This window comes from Lipotes vexillifer, unplaced genomic scaffold (assembly GCF_000442215.2).
Source record: "Lipotes vexillifer unplaced genomic scaffold, Lipotes_vexillifer_v1.1 scaffold920, whole genome shotgun sequence".
Lineage (NCBI taxonomy): Eukaryota > Metazoa > Chordata > Mammalia > Artiodactyla > Lipotidae > Lipotes > Lipotes vexillifer.
The window spans coordinates 1,639,124-1,659,628 of NW_006783413.1; the positions used below are offsets into that span (position 1 = coordinate 1,639,124).

At 37.5% G+C, this 20,505-nt stretch overlaps 1 protein-coding gene across 1 annotated transcript in view; it reads left to right on the forward strand.

Moving 5' to 3' along the window:
• MELK (maternal embryonic leucine zipper kinase) overlaps window positions 1-20,505 on the forward strand; it is an 86,373-nt gene that overhangs the window by 53,492 nt on the left and 12,376 nt on the right. The window contains 5 exon segments of the mRNA XM_007455994.1: window positions 1,212-1,298; window positions 8,154-8,282; window positions 11,933-12,055; window positions 19,204-19,435; window positions 20,452-20,504. Of these exon segments, the coding sequence (XP_007456056.1) occupies window positions 1,212-1,298; window positions 8,154-8,282; window positions 11,933-12,055; window positions 19,204-19,435; window positions 20,452-20,504 (624 nt within the window).

Genomic DNA, 20,505 nt, shown 5'->3' on the forward strand with positions numbered 1-20,505 from the left:
GCACTTGGGATCTTCCCAGACCGGGGCACGAACCCGTGTCCCCTGCATCGGCAGGCGGACTCCCAACCACTGCGCCACCAGGGAAGCCCCTGGAAACATGACTTTAAAATTACATTCCTTATGATTCTTTTCCCATATGATTTTATGAACTCCTGTTCCAGGTCCAGGCCAGACCCTTCCTGCCTTTTCATTCTCAGTGATCCTTGTTTGGTTCTGAGAACTCATTTCTGGCCCCATCTCTGGTGAGGTCTCATCATGCAGGGCTCACAATACTTGGATAATTTCTGTCCTTAAGCAAAATAAAGTTTGTGTAGCGGCTGTGTCACTTCTTCCTTTTAAAAATTGTGCTTTACTGGTACCTTCAGCATAATGATGATTGTGCAGCATCTATGGGACCATCATAAGGGCTCCTTGGATTGCTCTAAACCCAAACATAACCTGAGGGACAATATGCTACAAGTCTGAGCCACTCTTTTACCCAGTCTGTTGTCCTGCCAGTGATTTCGGATGCCTAGTTGACTGCTCTTTGATGTGAATACCGGTCCCTGTCTTGCGGTAGGGGAGGAGAATATAGTCCCTTGGCTGCACAGCAGAATTGTAACAGTTGATCAGATGATGAGGGAGATGTGAAGGGCTGGGAAAGAGAGCTCATCATCTTCTTGAACTTCTTATTGTTATCTGCTTATATCTTTAAAAATTGCGGAGAATGTTTATTCGTGTTTTTTTTTAAATAAATAAATTTATTTATTTATTTTTGGCTGCGTTGGCTCTTTGTTGCGGGGCGCAGCCTTTCTCTAGTTGCGGCGAGCGGGGGCTACTCTTCGTTGCAGTGCGTGGGCTTCTCATTGTGGTGGTTTTTCTTGTTGCGGAGCACGGGCTCTAGGCATGTGGGCTTCAGTAGTTGTGGCTCGTGGGCTCTAGAGTGCAGGCTCCGTAGTTGTGGTGCACAGGCTTAGTTGCTCCGTGGCATGTGGGATCTTCCCGGACCAGGGCTCGAACCCATGTCCCCTGCATTGGCAGGTGGATTCTTAACCACTGAGCCACCAGGGAAGCCCGAGAATGTTTATTCTTACTCAAGAGTTTGACAAACTCATGTTGTTTTTACATGTTGGTGTTTGATTTTGCCAGGTAATTATGGTAATTTTAAAATTTCAAAACCATAAATATTTTGTAATTTTTTGTTAATAAAGTTGATAAAATTTGTTTTGTAGCTTATTCACCTTGATGAAGATTGTGTAACGGAACTTTCTGTATATCACAGAAACAACAGGCAAACAATGGAGGATTTAATTTCACTGGTAAGAAATACAGCATGAATTTGAGAGTAATATCTTTTGTTTCATCATTGTTTTTTATTTTATCAGTACATTAAAAATAGTATAGCATTTTTCAGACCTATGATTTTTTTTTTTTTTTTTTTTCGGTACGCGGGCCTCTCACTGTTGTGGCCTCTCCCATTGCGGAGCACAGGCTCCGGATGCGCAGGCTCAGCGGCCATGGCTCACGGGCCTAGCCGCTCCGTGCCATGTGGGATCTTCCTGGACTGGGGCATGAACCCGTGTCCCCTGCATCGGCAGGCGGACTCTCAACCACTGCACCACCAGGGAAGCCCCCAGGCCTATGATTTTATCATGGGTGTAAATATTGCACTTATTTTATGTTTATGTATGTTTTCCACTCAACTCTTTTTTCTGATGTCTGGTGGATATACTCGTTAAAAATGAGATTGATCAAAGAGACAATGGAAAAAAAACTTAAGAAACAGAACAAATGAGTCCAGAGAATTGACAGAGTTTCAATTTTGACTACTTTAAATTCTCTAACATGGAACTGTGATTCTGTTGTAGAAATGAGGTAAACACAAAGCAGTTTTCATTTTACCTGAAAGCAACCTTGTAGCATCACATCACCCCCAACCTTATGAACCAAATACCATGAAATCATCATCATGATTTCTGGTATTGGATCATTTTAGCTCTTTCAGATACTTAATCTCTAGATCACACATGTGGTTTTTTTCTAGAGATAGAGGCACTCACAGCTGTCTCTGAGTACAATCTAACACGATGGGCAGGGATCGCAGCCAACATGGCTCCTGGTTCAGTACTATGCCTCTCATCACCTATGAATTGTATTTGTTTTTTTCTCTTTTCTAACTTGAAAGGTAAAGGCCTTAAGCAAATTTTTTTTTAAACTAACCAAACTTTACTAAGCCACAATTTTTTTCAGTGAGGAGGAGACATGAAGGAATTCTTTTGAATAACATAATACGTCTTTTGAATGACAATTCCAGACAAATGGAACATGTCTGGAAAACAGAATGATAATTTACTTTTTCATGGAATGAAAGGGGATGGTAAGAATTGGGAACTGCTGCCAGATATGTCAGGTCCTTAGTATTTTACAATGAAAATTCAAAGTTTTCCTGTAAACAAGTTAAAAAAAATTACATGACCTTTTCTTTGGAATGCTCTTTAATAGAAAACTATATTTTGGATTCAAAAAATTTCTTTTAAAATTTTTATTATAGAAATTTTCAAACACCTACAAAAGTAGAGAGACTAGTATAATAACAATGGTTTTCCATGTACTCATCATCCAGTTTTAACAGTTATTAACATTTTGCCAATTTTATCTATATTCCAACACTACCCTCCATCTGCCCTTTTTAGCTAGGGTATTTCAAAGCAAGTCCCATGTATCATGTCATTTTATCCAGAAAAAATTTAGTATGAGATTCACAAACTTTTAAAATCTGAATCTTAAAACTAACATACTCAGAATTTCAAGAATCATTAGGAAAAAAAAAAGTCTTTAAAATAGTATCCTTTATGTGGTGTCTACATATAATTTTCAAACTTAAAAGTGAAATGGAAATGGGAATTGTTTTCTTACTTCTGATAAAGAAAACAAAATAATGAGGCATGATAGAGATTGTTTTCTGGTGTTACATCTCTTTAAAGATCTCAGTTATCCTGAAAGCTAGGCATGACCAACATCAAGAATGTGTGAGGAAAGTAATAGTTTTTCTTCTTGTGTACTTTTCCCTCATTCTTAAATGCCTGTTTATACTTACTTTCCAGTCCTAGGGATGAGTAAACAACACCTTCTTAACCTTGGCTGAACATTGTAATCACCTAGGAACTTTAATCCTGATGCCTAAATCCCACCCCCCGAAATTATTATTTTATTGGTCTGGGGTAGGGCATAAGCAACACAATTTTTAAAAGCTTTCCAAATGATTGCAGTGTGTAGCCAGGAGTTGAGAAGTATTACTCTAGATTCTTGCTCTTCAAAGTGTGATCTAGAAGCAGCATCAGTATCACTTTGTGCTTGTTAAAAATGCAGAATCTCCGTCCCACCTCAGACCTGCTGAATCAGAATCTGCATCTTAATAAACCCTAAGTGCTTCATCTATACATTAAAGCTTGTGAAGCATTGGTCTAAGTCAGTGGTTCTCAACTGGGAGTGATTTTGCCCCTCAGGGGACATTTTTGGTTGTCACAGCGGGGATGTGTGTATATGCTAATGGCATCTAGTGGGTAGAGGCCAGGGATGCTGCTAAATATCCTAGAAAATAGCCACTCACCACAAAGAATTATCCAGGTCAACTATAAAATAGTGTTGAAGTTGAAAAATCCTGGTCTGGGTGGTCTCAGAGAGTTCACATTGGTTCTAGGTACTTTCCAGTTTAAAGAGCCTTGGGAAAACCAGGTTTGAGATCAGCCGTGGTCTGTCATATTTTTTTTTCTGGCATCTTGGGAGCTCTAGGGGCTGGCTAGACAAGACAGAGATCGGTTTAATGTGATCCATGCTGGGTATGGTGCTGCTGATCTTTGTGTAAGAGAGAAACAATATTATTCCCAAACATTCAACTCATGGAACTACCACTTTTATATTATATACATGAGCATTCTTAAACTGCTATTTGTACGTGGAAGTGAGAGTCTCTCATGTGTCATGATTTTGAGCCATCTCATAGTCCTGTTGAGATTTCCTCCTGTGGTGCTAGAGCTTCCACTTCATAGCTTTCCTTACTTTCCCCCGATCTTCCAGCCTTGAGTGGCTCTGGATTGTGGAGCAGCCAGTTATGTATCTGGCTTCACTGAGGGTCACATGTGCACACGAGAACCTACAGACCAAGACAGATCCTTTCCTCTCACCCCTGCAGTGCAAACACCCATGTGTTCTGGTGGCGGAAGTTTAAAGATTGAGGGCCTCGGGAGCAAGGTCAGGAGAAGGATGGTGGGCCACTTCTCAATTTCTCAAACCCTCTGTTCCAGTAGCTGCCTCTCCTCAGCCCAGGCGCCCGGGCAGTCCTTTAACATTTGGCTTGCCTGAACAGTAACTGGGGATTTTAAAATGTTTTTTGTTTTCTAGAAATGGAACCTTCTTCATAACAGGTAAACCTATTGCTTTACTTTCAGACATTTGACTTTCAAAAGAGGGAGCTGCCTAAAAGATAAGGGAGACATTGGTTGCATTAGACTTGGGGATCGACATCACCTGAAAAGCATAACTAATGTGTTGATTTATCTGTTATTAAACATAGAACTCCCCTGTGCATCTTATTGTAATAAGTAGTATGAAGTGGCTATGGCAAAAAAGTTATTAAAAGGATGCTTTTTTGCCTAGGGAAGTAGAGTTTCCGGGATTATAAAACTCTGAGGCCTGTTTAGAAAACTCCACCTAAAACTCTTAGCGCCTTCTAGGTATTGTTTACAATGCCTGGGTTATGCCATTGTTGATAAGCAAGTGGCAACTTGTTTCTGAGCAGTTGTCTCTAATCAGTTTATGGCATCTCTTTCAAAAAGGCAGCTATCACACATGAGACCATGGATGTGGGAGGTACAGAAAAAACCTTTTTTTTTTCATTGTTGTGGCCTCTCCCGTTGCAGAGCACAGGCTCCGGACGCACAGGCTCAGAGGCCATGGTGCACAGGCCCAGCCACTCTGCGGCATGTGAGATCTTCCTGGACCGGGGCACAAACCCGTGTCCCCTGCATCGGCAGGCGGACTCTCAACCACTGCACCACCAGGGAAGCCCCCAGAAAAAACCTTTAACATAGCTTCTGGAAAGTAGAGAGTGATTATAACTATGTAGTTTTCACCTAGTTTCCAAGTACCTTCTCCATGAAACCTTTTCCGTCCTTCCTTTCCCCCAGCCTTTCTGGATTAAAGGCAACATTCCATGATAATTTATCACAGTGTTATACTTCTTCCACTATATTGATAGGTCCATTATGTAAATTTCAAAGCATATACTATGATTGTGGCCATCTAAAATGTTAACAGATAAAATTTATTAATAAAATCAGAGGTGATAGTAGACCTCTTTGGATCGTGTGCTTTGTGAGGTACATAGCACAAAATATTATTTAGCATTAAAATTTAACACTTTTGTAGGGCAGAGAGTCTCAAAGTCTTGAGTACATTATTTAGAAACTTTCAGTTATTCACGTAGATTGAACAGACATGTTTACATCCAACACTTCCTAAAACCTCACTAAAATAACAATAAAGGAATAAAAAGACAAACAATTCACAATGAAGAGAATAAAAGAGGAGACAAAAAAATGTCAGTAAAATTTTAGAAGTTACAAAATGGCTAAGTGGCAGCTGACCTAGCATTTTAGAGAAAGCTGAAAGCAAAGTGCCTGCAGTGGGAAAAGGCAGTAAGCAAATTGATTAGAGCCCTGGAGCTCCAGAAAGGCTCAGGAATCAGAGGTCCTAGGAACCTCTGGAGTCAGGGAAGTGAGCAGGGTGGAAACAGGAAGATTGGTTGAAAGACTGTATTAGGAGCAGTTAGATTGCTAGGTCCCTCTGTTTACCTTGTGCTGTATGATAGTGACCTCTTCTCCACTCCAGCAGAAGATTGGGGACATTGAACAAGAGGCACTCTTGTACCAGATGCAGCTCAGGTGAGGGTGATGAGCCATTCTGAAATGGATGCATTGACACACACATTCCTCTTACTGAACAGTGAACCACTGCCTCTAACTCTCTTCCCTATTCAACTCTGAGAATACTGGGATCAGGATTTTATCCTAATTGCAGTGGGGTTGGGGAAAATATTGGGAGACTCATCTCTAGGGAAAAGCCAAGAGAGCCAGGTTCCTGTCTCTTCACCTTAGAGAGAAGCCCATAAGGTAATGAGGAGGCCAAAACTACACAAGAGTCTTAAGTAGCTGCGTAGTATACTCTTTGCTTTCAAATAGAGACAGACAGCCAAAGATCACCAGACCTTTGAGGACGGCCTCTAACATGAAAGTCAAAGATCAAAACAAATGGGGTGGTGGGAGAGAAGGAAGAAAAAGCAAAGAAGCTCAGAAAAAACAGATAATGCAGGGAGTGGAAGAAAATAGCTAAGAAACAATGATTAATATTCTCTGAGATAAGAGAAGCTATTTCTTTTTTGAAATAGGAATAAGATGACTAAAAAGTAACATTTTAAGAGATACTCTTGAAGATTTAAAATATGACTACAGAAATGAAAAGCTCAGTAGAAATGTTTGAAAATGAAGGCAATGTGAAATCTTTCAAGAGTAGAACCTAAAGACAAAGAGATGCACAAAGAAAAGAGAAGGGGTAAGAAAGGTCCAACATAGACATAATAGAAGTTGCAGGAAGATAAAACAGAGAAGAAGGGGAAAGAAACCATCACAGAAATAGTACAAGAAGAAATATTCCAGAACTGAAAGGTATGAGTTTCTAAGAATGAAGGGACTTAACTAGGGTTTGGCAAAATGGATGAAAATAGATTCACACAAAGGCCTGTTTTAGTGAAATTTCAGAAAACTAGGGGGAAAAAGGAGATCCAAAAAGTTTCTAGAGACAAGAAACAAAAGGTCATACACAAAGGCTTGGGAATCAGAAAGACTAGATTTTTCGATAACTGTACTAGAGCTAGAAGACCATGAGACGGTGCCTTCAAAGCTGTGGAAATTATTGTCAGCCTGGAATTCCATACTCAGGCAAACCAGAGTCAAGCATGTGGATAGCATACAGTCATTTATCAGACATGCAAGATCTCAAAAAATTTACCTCCTCTTCATCCACACTCAGGAAGTTGCTGGAGGAAATGTTTCACCAAAACAAGAAAGTAAACGAAGAGAAAGGAACAGGTAGGATCTAGGAAACCAAGGGGTATACTGTAGGATAGAAGTGAAGGGAACCCCTCAACTGACAGTTGAGTTGCAGGCTGAGAAAGAAGCCAGCCCAGAGTGGAGCACAGAATGCAGACATCAGGTGGAATGTCTCCAAAATGAGACAGAGGAGGAGACAGATTAGCTGATGTGTTGTGAACATGTTGGGAGGAGGTGAAGAGTGTTGGAGAGTGTGGAGTTGAGTTAGTAAGATGACTAACTGCTTCTTTTTTATTTTTAACTTCAAGAAAAAGTTTCAAAAGAAGAAAATGCAAGGATAGCACCCTGTGTGGTTTGGTTGCAGGGCTGATATTCAACCAGTATGGCCATACAGATTATTAAGATACTAGAATATTTGTATACTGATTGGTAAATAACTACTACACTGAGTGCCCTCCCTGTTGCCCTGTAATCTCCCTTAGGCCTGGTACCTCCCTCCGTTCCTGCCTCATATCCAGCAATTAAAAGGTTAATAATTGGCATGGCAGGGGTTTCCCAGGAACCTACTCATATTTTGGCCTCTGTTTTGATTCACTGGGGTCAGGGTACCAATGAAATATTTTGAATATTGCCTTTACTTAGTTGCAAATACTATTTATATAATCATAATAATGTAAATGTTGATTTAACTAAAAATTATAAAACTATAGTAGGAGGATGCAGGGAAATATGTTCGGGGGAAGGAAGGAGTTGTAGTAGAGCTAAATTCTTATTTTCTATAGTAAGAAATCTAGAGATAATATCCGAAGCTGAAAAAAATTAAAGCTGTATATGCAATTAATTTAGAAATATAGAAAAAACAGCCGAAGGTGCCTTTTAGGGAGTGGAAATTGTGTGTGTGTGGGAGTGGCATAGGGGATTGCTGTCTTTCATTATATGCTTTAAAGCCCAAAAAAATATCTAAATTCTGAATGTTTGTTACATTGAGGAAAAAATTAATTTAAAATAAAACATTATTTCAAAAAGCAAGTTTAGTCTTCTAAACAATTTGATTTTCTTTTCCTCCAGTGGCAGTATGATCACCTCACAGCTACTTATCTTCTACTCCTAGCCAAGAAGGCACGGGGAAAACCAGTTCGTTTAAGGCTTCTTTCTTCCTGTGGACAAGCCAACTCGACTGCAGTCGCAAACATCAAGGTGAATGTCAGAAGCTTTTGTGTGAGTGCCTTCTGCTCTTGCCATGTGCCCATCTTGTTCATAAGTGGATACATGCCAGGGAAGTTAACTTTGCTGGGGGCCCACAAGCAAGGCATTTTTATGATTTAAATATTTTTGATGAGGAAAATGGGAAATTCTGAATGTGAACACTAGAACTTTGAATGTCTACATGGCATTAAAAAAAAAAAATTTCTCCCTCCCCTTTTTTCCACAAAAGTAACTCCTGATGTAGAATAATTTTAAGCCACAGATAAGCTAAAGGAAAATAGAATTTACCTATAAAGCTACTACCACCTATAGATAAAATAGTTTATATTTTATTGTATCTTTCCAGTCTTTTTTTAGTATGCTTGTTTATATAATTTATGTAAATTATAGGACATATTATACTTTATATAACATGAAGTATTTCAGTGAATATTTTGATACTCACTTATATTAAGGGTTTAGGTTGTTTGTTTTGAGCAGCAGCTGTAGCTCATGCAACTCAAATTCCTTGTATGAGTTATAACCGAATTATTCTTTTCTATTCTGTTGTCTTTGTGTTATTTTCCTTTGTCATGAACATTTAGAATGGTGGAGAAGCCTTACATATTTGGAAGCACCATGTCATTCCTAAGTGCTCAGATTAGTGTCTGTTTTCTGTGTGATTCTTTGTATCTCCCATGCCTTAAAATTCCACCTTCCAAATACTTTGCCAGATAGGTGTGGAGCTTTGTAATATAATCTTCCCTCCATTAATTCAAGTTGCAGTTTAAATGGTTTTAACATTAGGAAACTGTACTTTTGTCATTCTCAGAGAGAAAGAGTTGTCCCTCTTCATGGAATCCAGTATAGCAGAAATGATTTTGTGTGTGCGGTGATATTTTTTTCTTTAGATCTCAAAACTCTATTTTTAAAAAATGTTCAAATGCCACCTCTTTCATAATCTTTTTTTGAACGCTGAATGCCCCCCCCCCCACCGGCATTTCCTTTAACAACTCAGTTTAGACCTCTCTTCAATCATGTGCTGCAGGTATAGTGGGTCTTTTGTCTCTGTCAGACCTAACTTGTCTCCCTTCTCTCCGTAGTTGGTCTTTTGACCAAATTAAGAACCAAAAGTGTTAGTGTAAGGGACTGTTGTGTAAAGAAATCTCTGAAGTGAGATAATCTTATTGCTGGGTTGTTTTTCTAATCTGTTCTTCGAGAGTTGTACTGGGCTGGTGAATATCCCATGCCCAGGCAGATCTTTTACCCATGGACTCCATGAATCATCCTATCCCTCATCCTGCTCACAGGGCAAACCCTTTAAAGTCTCACACCCAAGTCAATACCTTTGGGTCTAAGAGGACACAAAAACATAAACTTTGCTTCTGATCAAGGTAATTTCAGAAAGATATTAGATACCTCCATACTTAGAATAAACCTCAGCTAAATTTTAAGGTTTATGACACCCCAGTTAAGGTTTAAGACCCTAGTTTAAAAGGTCTCAGACATTTCCCTAAGCCTTTAGATTTTCTTATATCTGGATTGGTGTGGTCTCAATTCATCTGCATATGTGAGTCATAGAGTATCCAAGTAGAAAGGATCTGGGAAGATATTTACTCTTATCTTCCATCTAATGAGCATTTATTTACCTAATAATTTAATCATTTGGGCATTTATATTATTGGGCCAATTTTTATAGCCAATAAAGAGATCTTTTAATGACAAGCAATGAAGTAGAAATCAAATTTTGGGTTTTTTTTTCTGGTCTCTATGCAACTCACTAAGGCTTGAAGCAAACTATATAGTCTCTTTATGCTATTCTCCTCCTTGATAGAATCACTCTTTTTTCTCTGGAGTGTTGTTTATAAGAAAGTAAGTAATTCTGAACAGTTAATCAATAGATGCCACTTTCAGTGAAACAATAATACAATCTGATCTGAAAATCACAAAAGACCACGTATCATCAACATCATTAGCATTTTCAGGCCCCGTGCTAGCTCTTGGGAAACAAATCTGTATAAAGGGTAGTGCTTGCTGTCTAACAGTTAAGTTGAGGCAAGATATACGTGTAGATAATACTACATCGTAGTAGGTGGCGGGTGCCAGCTAAGTGCTAGAGATGTGCGGTAGGGGCTTTAGAGGGTGAGAGTGGTCACCATGGGTGATCTGAACTGGATCCATATTTAAGTTTAGAAAAATACAAAAGAAGGAGCACAGAATTCAGGGCAAGATAAATGGAATTAGCAAAAACTCAGGCACCTAAATGTGCTCGATGTATCCTTTGACAGTGACTAGACTTGTTTGGTTAAAATAAAGAGTTCAAGGGGGAAAAGTAAAAGAGGAAGAGAGTGAATGGGTGATCTGGAAGGGTAGCTGAGAGCTAGATTGTAGGGAACCTTGAAATGCCAGGTCAGAGGGTTACACTTTATTCTGTAAGTAATGGGAAACTGGGTTTTTGAGCAAGACATGACATGTCACCAACATGACTGATTTTCAGAGTTCATCCAGTTGTATATAGGATTGTTCAGTCAGGGATGTTTATGTGCTTTTATTCTCTACTGCAGTACCCTGACAGCCTTCATTCATATGACACTGTGCTTTTCCCCACTGGGCATAGACTTAGCTTTAGTATTTTTCTCAGCCTAGCACTCCACGTAGCTAGTTCTAGTTGATGGTAATTGACAACCCTGGAGAACTCTGTCACCCCTGGTTGAGAGGGTGGGAAGATTGGTGGCAGGGACCATGTTGTCCATTTGAATAGTTCAGGTATGAGAAGATTTGTCCTTGAATCAGAAAATTAGAAAAGAAAGGATGGAATGTAAGAAATTCAAGTACAGTTGCTTGGCCAGGCTAACTAGATATTGAAGGAAAGGAAAGGAGTGAAAAATAAAAAATCCAACTATACTCCATAGTCTTAGAATTTAGGGTATATCTAGTGTACTCCTAGTTTTTTGAGGGGGAAGAGTGAAGGAAAATAAATGACTGGTGGTATTATTAGCATAGGACCCCAAATAGCCTGTCTCCAGGAGATCTTTCATAAGTCTAATTTATTCCTAGTAGAAATTGCGAGCTACTCAGTATATTCTTGCAACCAAGAAACCTGTATTTCAGAGTCCCTTCCATCTTCTGCTTTGTCAGAGAGCTTCTTATTTATAGATTTGCAAAACAGTTATTTGTCTGGTGTTATAGTGATTATCTGATAATGATATGCTAAGTAGATTGCCATATAACATAAGAATGTTCCAAGGCATCTTATTTGAGAGTCAGAGATTCTCCTATCTAATAATTTTTGTTTTTTTTTTGCGGTACGCGGGCCTCTAACTCTTGTGGCCTCTCCCGTTGCGGAGCACAGGCTCCGGATGCGCAGGCTCAGCGACCATGGCTCATGGGCCCACTGCTCCATGGCATGTGGGATCTTCCCAGACCAGGGCCCAAACCTGCGTCCCCTACATCAGCAGGCGGAGTCTCAACCACTGTGCCACCAGGGAAGCCCCTCTAATGATTTGAATTAAAAATTTTTGACTTCCTGTTTTGGGTGGTGATCTTCAGTCTACTCTCTCTCATTTGTTTCTGCTTTGAGGCCCTTGCCCTGTGCCTGCAATATACTCTTTTAAAATTGAATCATGGTGGTGTTGTTTCTGAGTTCTTCTATTTTTGAATAGTCAAAGAATCTGAGTCTAGAAGATGTGATCGCCAGTGATGAAAATTATGTGGCTGGATTAATAGACTATGAATGGTGTGAAGACATTTCATCAACAGGTGTGGCTACTCCACAAACACCACAGGTTGGTTATTTTTATTACTGTTTAAAGTAGAATATGTTACCTCAATTATAAAAAATATCTAGGTTCTAACATAAGATCTAGTTTGTGCTTGCAAATTTAATGAATTCCTAAGCCAGTGAAAACATTAATGGGAGATTGTTGGAATATAAATGAAAGGGAAGCCAATTATTTCCAAGTTGAAGAAAGCCAAGATTCCATTTTGGAGCACTTCACTGCTCTTTTTTCCTTCCCTTCCCTCCCCATCTCTTTAAAAACTGAGGTATAATTTACATGTCCTTGTTGCTCCACAAACTTATCAATACTTGATATTTTTTGTTATTTAATATCTTCTAATCTGGTGAGTGTAAAGTGATATCTCACTGTGGTTTTAATTTGTACTTTTCTGGTTATTTATGTATCTTTTCATATATTAATCAGCCAATGGTTTTTCCTGTTTTATGAAATGGCTTTTTCTGTGTCCTTTGCCTATTTTTTTGTTGGATCGTTTCTTTTTTCTTGGTGGTATTGAGGAAATTCTTAATTTAATTTTAATTCTAATCCTTTGTTGGTTGTGTGTTGCAGGTATATTGTCTGAGTTTGTCACTTATCTTTTTACTTTGATGGCAGAAGTCATTAATTTTGATGTTACAGGTTGCCAGTATTTTCCTTTATGGTTTATAATTTTTGTGTATTTTAAAAGAAATCATTCTACAGAAGTCATAAATGCATTCACATATATTGCTTCTAAAGGTTTTAAAGCTTTTCCTTTCACATTAAGTCTTTAGTCTGTGGAGAATTAATTCTCTTGTATGGTATGAGGTAGGGAATCAATTTTTCCCTCTTAAAATCAGTTGTGCGAGCACCATTGACAAGTCCAGTCTTTCTGCACTGATCTACAATGGCACTTCTATCACATATCAAGTTGTTATATAAGTGTGTCTGCTTCTGAGAAATATTTTGTTTTATTGGTTTATTTGTATGAATACCATATATCTTATTTCTTTAGTTTTATAATATTTCTTTTATCTGGTTGGCCAATTTGCTCCCATCTTCTTTAAGAATGTCTATTCTTGCTCCTTTGCATTTCCATATACATTTTAGAATCATTTTGATAAATTTTACATACACTTAAAAATTGAAGTTACATTGACTCTAAGATTCAACTTGGGAAATATTGAAGTCTATATCCTCAAATCCCCCATCTGTGAACACAGTATACCTCTCTATTAGGTTTTAGTTAATTACTTTCAATAAAATTTTATAAATTTCTCTAAAATGATCTTACATATCTTTTACTAGATTTATTCCTGAGTACTTTTGTTTTTTATTGCTATTGGGAATGGTAGGTTGTTTTTTTGTTGTTTTTGGCTGTACGCAGGCCTCTCACTGTTGTGGCCTCTCTCGTTGCGGAGCACAGGCTCCTGACGCTCAGGCTCAGCGGCCATGGCTCCCGGGCCCAGCCGCTCTGCAGCATGTGGGATCTTCCCGCATGTGGGATCTTCCCGGACTGGGGCATGACCCCGTGTCCCCTGCATCGGCAGGCGGACTCTCAACCACTGCGCCACCAGGGAAGCCCATTTGGTAGGTTTTTTTAAATCACATTTTTAAACTGTCTGATACTGGTGTAAAGATATGAAACTGATTTTTGTGTATTGATGTTATATTCAACAACTTTCCTAAACTCTTTTAAATTCTTATAGTTTGTATATTCTTTTGAGTGTTGTAGAAAATTATATTGTCTATGGATGACAGTTTTGTTACTTCCTTTCCAGTTCTCATGCCTTTAATATCTTTTTATTACTGCACTTAGTAGTCCTAGCAGTATAGTAAGCATTCTTCTGTTCTTCCCAATTGTAGAATGATGCTTCTAATATTTTATCATTCAATATGATGTTTCTTCTCTCTTTTTCCCTCCTCTTTCCCCTTCCCTCTCCCTGTTCTCCTTTCCCTTATCCTTCTTTTCCCTCTCTCCCCTCTGTGCCCCCCGACCCCATATTTTTCAGATTAAGACCTTTTTTTCATCTAGTCCTGGTTTGCTAAGATTTGTTTAAAAATTATGAATCTCTGTTGCAGAAAAAAGGTTAGATAGAATTCATCTGTTGAGATAATCATCTGGTTTTGTTCTTTCCATTTGTTAATGTAGTATATGTTATATTAATAGATTTGATGTTAAACCAATCTTGCATTCTTTAGATAAGCCCAGTTTGTCATGATGTATTACTATCTTTTTTATACATTGCTGGGTTTAGTTTACTAACATTTTGTTTAGGTTTTTTCCTTCGATGTTCTTAAATAAGATTGGCCTATTATCTTCTTTCTTATATGATTTTTTTTCTTTTGAAAACTTTAATTTTATTATTATTGATACATAAGTAATACATAGATACATTCATCTTGTAAAAAAATTCAAACAATATGGAACAGCTGAATAAAGAGTGAAAGCCTTTCTTCTCCTGTTCTATCTGATTGGCATTAAGATTGCCCATCCCATCTTATATTAATCGTATCTGATTGACATTAAGATTATAACTAGTCTTTGAAAATGACTTGGGACATATTCTTTCTTTTTTATTCTCTGGAATGGTTTTTAAGAGCTATTAATTATATTTTCCTTGAATGTATGATAGAACTTATTATGTAACTGTCTGGGCCTGGAATGTTTCTGTGAGAAGCTGGTCAACTACTGATTCAGTTTCTTTTGTATTTATAGGACTACACAGTATTTCAATTTCTTTTCGTCAGTTTGGTGAATTTTGTTTTTCTAGTGTCCATTTCATACAAGTTTTAAAATGTTTTGGCATAAAATCAACAGGAGGATATTATGATCTTGTTAATATCTGTAGTATCTGTGTTTATGTCCCCCTTTTCATTGCTGAAGTGTATTTGTTTATTGCAGCTCTTTCATATTTTGGATCCGTCTTACCAGAGTTTTGTCAATTTTATTAGTCTTTTCAAAGAACCAACTTCTGGCCTTACTGATTCTATTATATTTTAGTTTCCATTTTGTTATTTTCTGCCTTTATTTTTCTATTAGACCAATCTTATTAAATTCTGTTGTTAAATCTTCTACATCCATACTAATATTTTGTCTGCTTGACCCATAAATTTATCTGCTTGAGAGTGGGATATGTTAAAAATCTTCTAATGGGATGGTAGTTTGTCATTTTCTTCTTGTAGTTCTATTTTTGCTTCATATATATATATATATATATATATATATATGTACGAAGGTATATAATTAGCATACAAGTTTAGAATTTTTATTCTGGGGAATTGAACCTTTTATCATTTATAGTGATCCTCTTTATTACTAGTTATATGTTTCTCCTTGAAGTCTATTTGTTTCTCTGATATTAAGATAGCTATATTGATTTTTTTGGTTGTTATTTGCTTGGTTTATATTTTTTTATCTTTTTATTTTCAACCTTTCATGCCCTTATATTTTAGGTATCTCTCTCTTTTTTTAAAGATTTTAAATGACTTTTTTGAAGTATAGTTGATTTACAATGTTGTGTTAATTTCTGCTGTACAGCAAAGTGTTTCAGTTATACATGCACACATTCTTTTTCAGATTCTTTTCCATTATGGTTTATCACAGGATATTGAATATAGTTCCCTGTGTTTATACAGTAGGACCTTGTTGTTTATCCATTCTATATATGGTAGTTTACATCTGCTAATCCCAAACTCCCAATCCATCCCTCCTCCACTCCCCCTAGGTATATCTCTTAAAAAACAGCATATAGCTAGATTTGGTATGCAAACTGAAAATCTTTGTCTTTCAAGTGAGAGCTTACCAAATTTACATTTATTTTGGTTACTAATGTTCTTACCGTGTATCTGCCGTCTTATTTTGTGCTTTCTATTTGTCCCACTTTTTCTGTATTTTTTTCCTATATTTCTTGTTTCTTATGTCAGTTTTTCCCTTCATTCCATTGGTTTCTATTTTATTTTAATATTTACTCTAATCTTTTAACATGCTATTTAACTTAACCAAATAAAAAGTTAATCTGTATCTTTACTTTTCTTCTAAACATATGAAATCCTTAGAACACTAATCTCTGATCACCCTCTCTTAGATTACTAAACACTATTGATATGTAAGTATTTTAGCTATCTATTTTTTTTAGCTTTTTGTTTTGAAATCTTTATGTATTCACAGAAAGTTACAAAAGTAGTAAACGGAGGTCTCTTGGACCTTTCACTCATTTTTCTCCACTAGTTACATCTTTTTTTGTTTGAAAAATGTATTTATTTTATTTATTTATTTTTTGGCTGCGTTGGGTCTTCGTTGCTGCGCATTGGCTTTCTCTAATTGAGGTGAGTGGGGGCTACTCTTTGTTGCAGTGCGCGGGCTTCTCATTGCGGTGGCTTCTCTTGTTGCAGAGCACAGGCTCTAGGCACATGGGCTTCAGTAGTTGTGGCACGTGGGCTCAGTAGTTGTGGCTCGTGGGTTCTAGAGCACAGGCTCAGTAGTTGTGGCACATGGGCTTAGTTGCTCCGCAGCATGTGGGATCTTCCTGGACCAGGGCTCAAACCCGTGTGCCCTGCGTTGGCAGGTGGATTCTTAACCACTGAGCCACCAGGGAAGCCCCAGTAGTTACATCTTGCATAACTGTGGTACAATTTGTTTTTAGCTCTATACATTTTTAACTTCATAAATTACATATTATTTTTAGAATGTATACTATTAGTATTTATTTGATAGACTCACATTTTCTTTTGTTCACTTACCCTTCTTTTTTTTTTTTTTTTTTGCTGTACGTGGGCCTCTCACTGTTGTAGCCTCTCCAGTTGTGGGGCACAGGCTCTGGACATGCAGGCTCAGTGGCCATGGCTCACGGGCTCAGCTGCTCTGCGGCATGTGGGATCTTCCCAGACCGGGGCACAAACCCGTGTCCTGTGCATCAGTAGGCGGACTCTCAACCACTGTGCCACCGGGGAAGCCCTACTTACCCTTCTTATCTCTCAAACGTTCATTCTAAAATTATTTTTCTTCTTCCTGGAGTACATCCTTTAAAAATTCCTTTAGTGGAAGTCACAGTTGATGGCAAACACTCTTTGTAAATTGGCTAAAATTGTCTTTATTTCACTTTCATTTTTGGAATGTAGTTTCCTTCTGTATTGATTTCTAGTTTATCAGTTATTTTACGCTCTGTAGTTTGAAGATATTATTCCACTCTCTTCTTGCTTCTGTTGTTACCATTGAGAAATCTCTGTCAGTCAGGTTCCTTTCTAGTTAGTCTTCTCCCTGGCTCTTTTTGGGATTTTCTCTTTGATTTTGGTGTTCTGCAGTCTCATTGTTAGGGTTACTGTCTCTGTGGGTAGTGTCCTCTAGAGTAGTACAGCCTAGTAAATACAGATATGGATTTCTTTTTATCTTGTTTATGATTCATGTGTTTCCTGTATTTGAGGATTTGTATCTTCAATCAGTTTTGGAAAATTCCTTGAATAATTGCTGCTTTTTCATCATCTTTATTATCTATCTCTGGAACTCAGAATAGGCATATGTTAGACCATTAAATTTCGTTTTCCATTTATTTTAAACTCTCTTTCATATATCCCATATCTTTCTCTCTGGACTGCATTCTAGATCATTTCAGATTTATTTCACATTCACATTCTTTGTTTCACTTCTATGTAATCTGTTATTTGACCTGTCTATTGAAATTTTCATTTTTATCATTACGTTTTTTATTTCTAGAGATTTTTATTCTTTTTCAAAACTGCTTTAACATTCCTCTTTTCATGTTTTCAATTTCTTTTATTATTTTAAACATATGAACATATTTATATTCTCTACTTGGTAATTTCAATATGACATCTTTATGGGTCTGATCCTTTTGTTTGTTTTTTTCTGCTGACTTTTGCTCATGGTGTTTGTATCTTTTGGCTTTTTTTTTTTTTTTTTTAATAGGCTCATTTTTCTTGGAACTCTGTGTGAATGCTTCGAAGCTTGGATTAAGGGTTGAGGTCTTGGGTTGTGTTGGATTGAAGCTTTTCTTTCAGCTAGGAATTGTGTTTGCTTCTGTCACGTCACATTCCTGGAACACAACCAGTTTAGGACTGGGACTACTTTAAATCAAATTCTAGGATTGAAATTTCTGGGGATCATGCAGGTAGTATGAATTTTGGTTCCAAACCTGTGTGAAGACTGTCCTGTGGCTACTTGAAAATTATTAAAGGAAACTCTCTTTTCTCCTCCAGAGTCATGGCCAGGACAGATACGTTTTCTTGCCGAGTTCTTTGCAGGGCAGGTTTATATTTAATTCACCCTTTCATTTTAGTTATACCTCCTCCTGGCTTTACATGGGAGCTTTGGCTCTAATTTAGCACCGTGTGTGGGTCTAATCTACTCCTACTGTAGATTATACGAGAGAGTAGGTAGATGCCCTTAGGGCAGCGGACAGTTTCAGCCTTGATTACATCTCTGAATTCCTGCTCCTATTTTTAGTTTGGCCTCTGAGGATTTTCCTATCTTTTTTGCAAGCTCGACCATAAATTTGAAAGGATTAAAATATATTTTCTATCCAACATTTCTGTTACAGTATTTTAACATAGTTTTTCTGAGCCTGTCATTGACTAAACTTTTATTTCTTGTTACATATTAGAGACAAACTGGCAGTCTAGGTATGGGAAGCAATTCTTAGGGATTTATATGTGCCCATCCTCAATTGCCTAGAATCTGGGTATGTTTGATTAAATACGGCCTGAAACATGTTGAAAATTACCCGTCAATAGAACAGCCTAAAGTGATCTACATGTACTAAAGAGAACTGAATATACATTTTCAAATTTCCTGGTATTGCCCATAATATCCTTTTCTTTTTTTTTTTTTTTTTCTTGCGTTATGCGGGCCTCTCACTGCTGCAGCCTCTCCCGTTGCGGAGCACAGGCTCCGGACGCGCAGGCTCAGCGGCCATGGCTCACGGGCCCAGCCGCTCCGCGGCACGCGGGATCCTCCCGAAACGGGGCACGAACCCGCGTCTCCTGCATCGGCAGGCGGACCCTCAAGCACTGCGCCACCAGGGAAGCCCCATAATATCCTTTTGATAGTATTTCATTTTAATAAAAATGGTGCAAGGTAATTTGCAAATGATTAAGGCATGTTGTAAAGAAATTGACTTTTCTTCTTCAGTGTGCTTTATCCAGTAACTTTTATTTTCCAGTTTGCCAAGCATTGGACAGAGTCAAATGGTCTGGAATCTAAATCATTAACTCCAGTATTATGCACAGCATCTGTCAATAAATTAAAGAACAAAGAGAATGTATATACTCCTAAGTCTGCTGTAAAGAATGACGAGTGCTTTTCATTTCCTGAGCCAAAGACTCCAGTTAATAAGAACCAGCATAAAAGAGAAATACTCACCACACCAAATCATTACAGTACACCCTCAAAAGGTATTTGCTGTGTAGATTAAGCAGTGGTAAAACATCTTGAAATTCCTTCTTCTTATCATGCTAAATAAACATATAGCAGGTCAGAAATGGCTAGCAATACTCTCAGGAATTGCTAGGAGAAGCCAAGCTGCTTTTTAAGCATATGTTATTTGCATTAGTTGAAATGAAAGCATATTAATCACCTTCGAATTTTTTGTATGCTCTCAGTATACAAAGATGAAAACTGTTTTGATAGATATCGTTGATTAATTTTATTTTCTTGTTCTTATGGGACCAGTGAGAGTAATGCTGTATGGTCATAGAGAGTAATGCTGTATGGTCAAGCAAAACAAAACCCCCGATCTGTTTTTAAAAGCTTGGAATCTTATATGTATTATGAAGTGAATATTATTATCTCTAATTGGTGTACTTTTAGATCATGAACAAAAAGTTAACTAATGATTAGTAACCAGATTTGTTAATGCAGGTTTGTCACAAACTATCTGGGATACAAATACCCTACTAGAATAAAACACCAAATTTTGGAATAGGGAATATAAAAATAACCAAAGCTTACAACCTCTTTAATAACTTTTGTCAGCTTTCACAGGGGACTATTCTCTTTGCCTGATAAGAGTTGAAAGGGCTATGAATTGAATTAACACCTCTCAGTAATATATTCATTAAAGGCATAAATACAGATTGACTTTTATTTATAGAAAGGAGGATCAGTAATCATGAAATATTATTTATGTGATCTATTTAGATTTTTCATATATTTTTGATAAAATCATAAGCATGGCCTCAGTTTTACAGTGAAGAGAAAGAAGAGCCACACATGTAAAGCCAAATGATTTTGTTTTTATTATAAATCATCTGGAAACATTTCTTTAAAGAATTAGAGCCTTAACATCACTGGGCAAGTGATTACAATATTTCTGAGCCAATGAGTGAGGTGATATATGCATTATTGATGGAAAATTTGAAACTATAGCATGTCAGCTACATATGGTTTGTGTTTGTTGTTTTTCTAATAGCTAGAAACCAGTGCCTGAAAGAGACCCCAGTTAAAATGCCGGTAAATTCAGCAG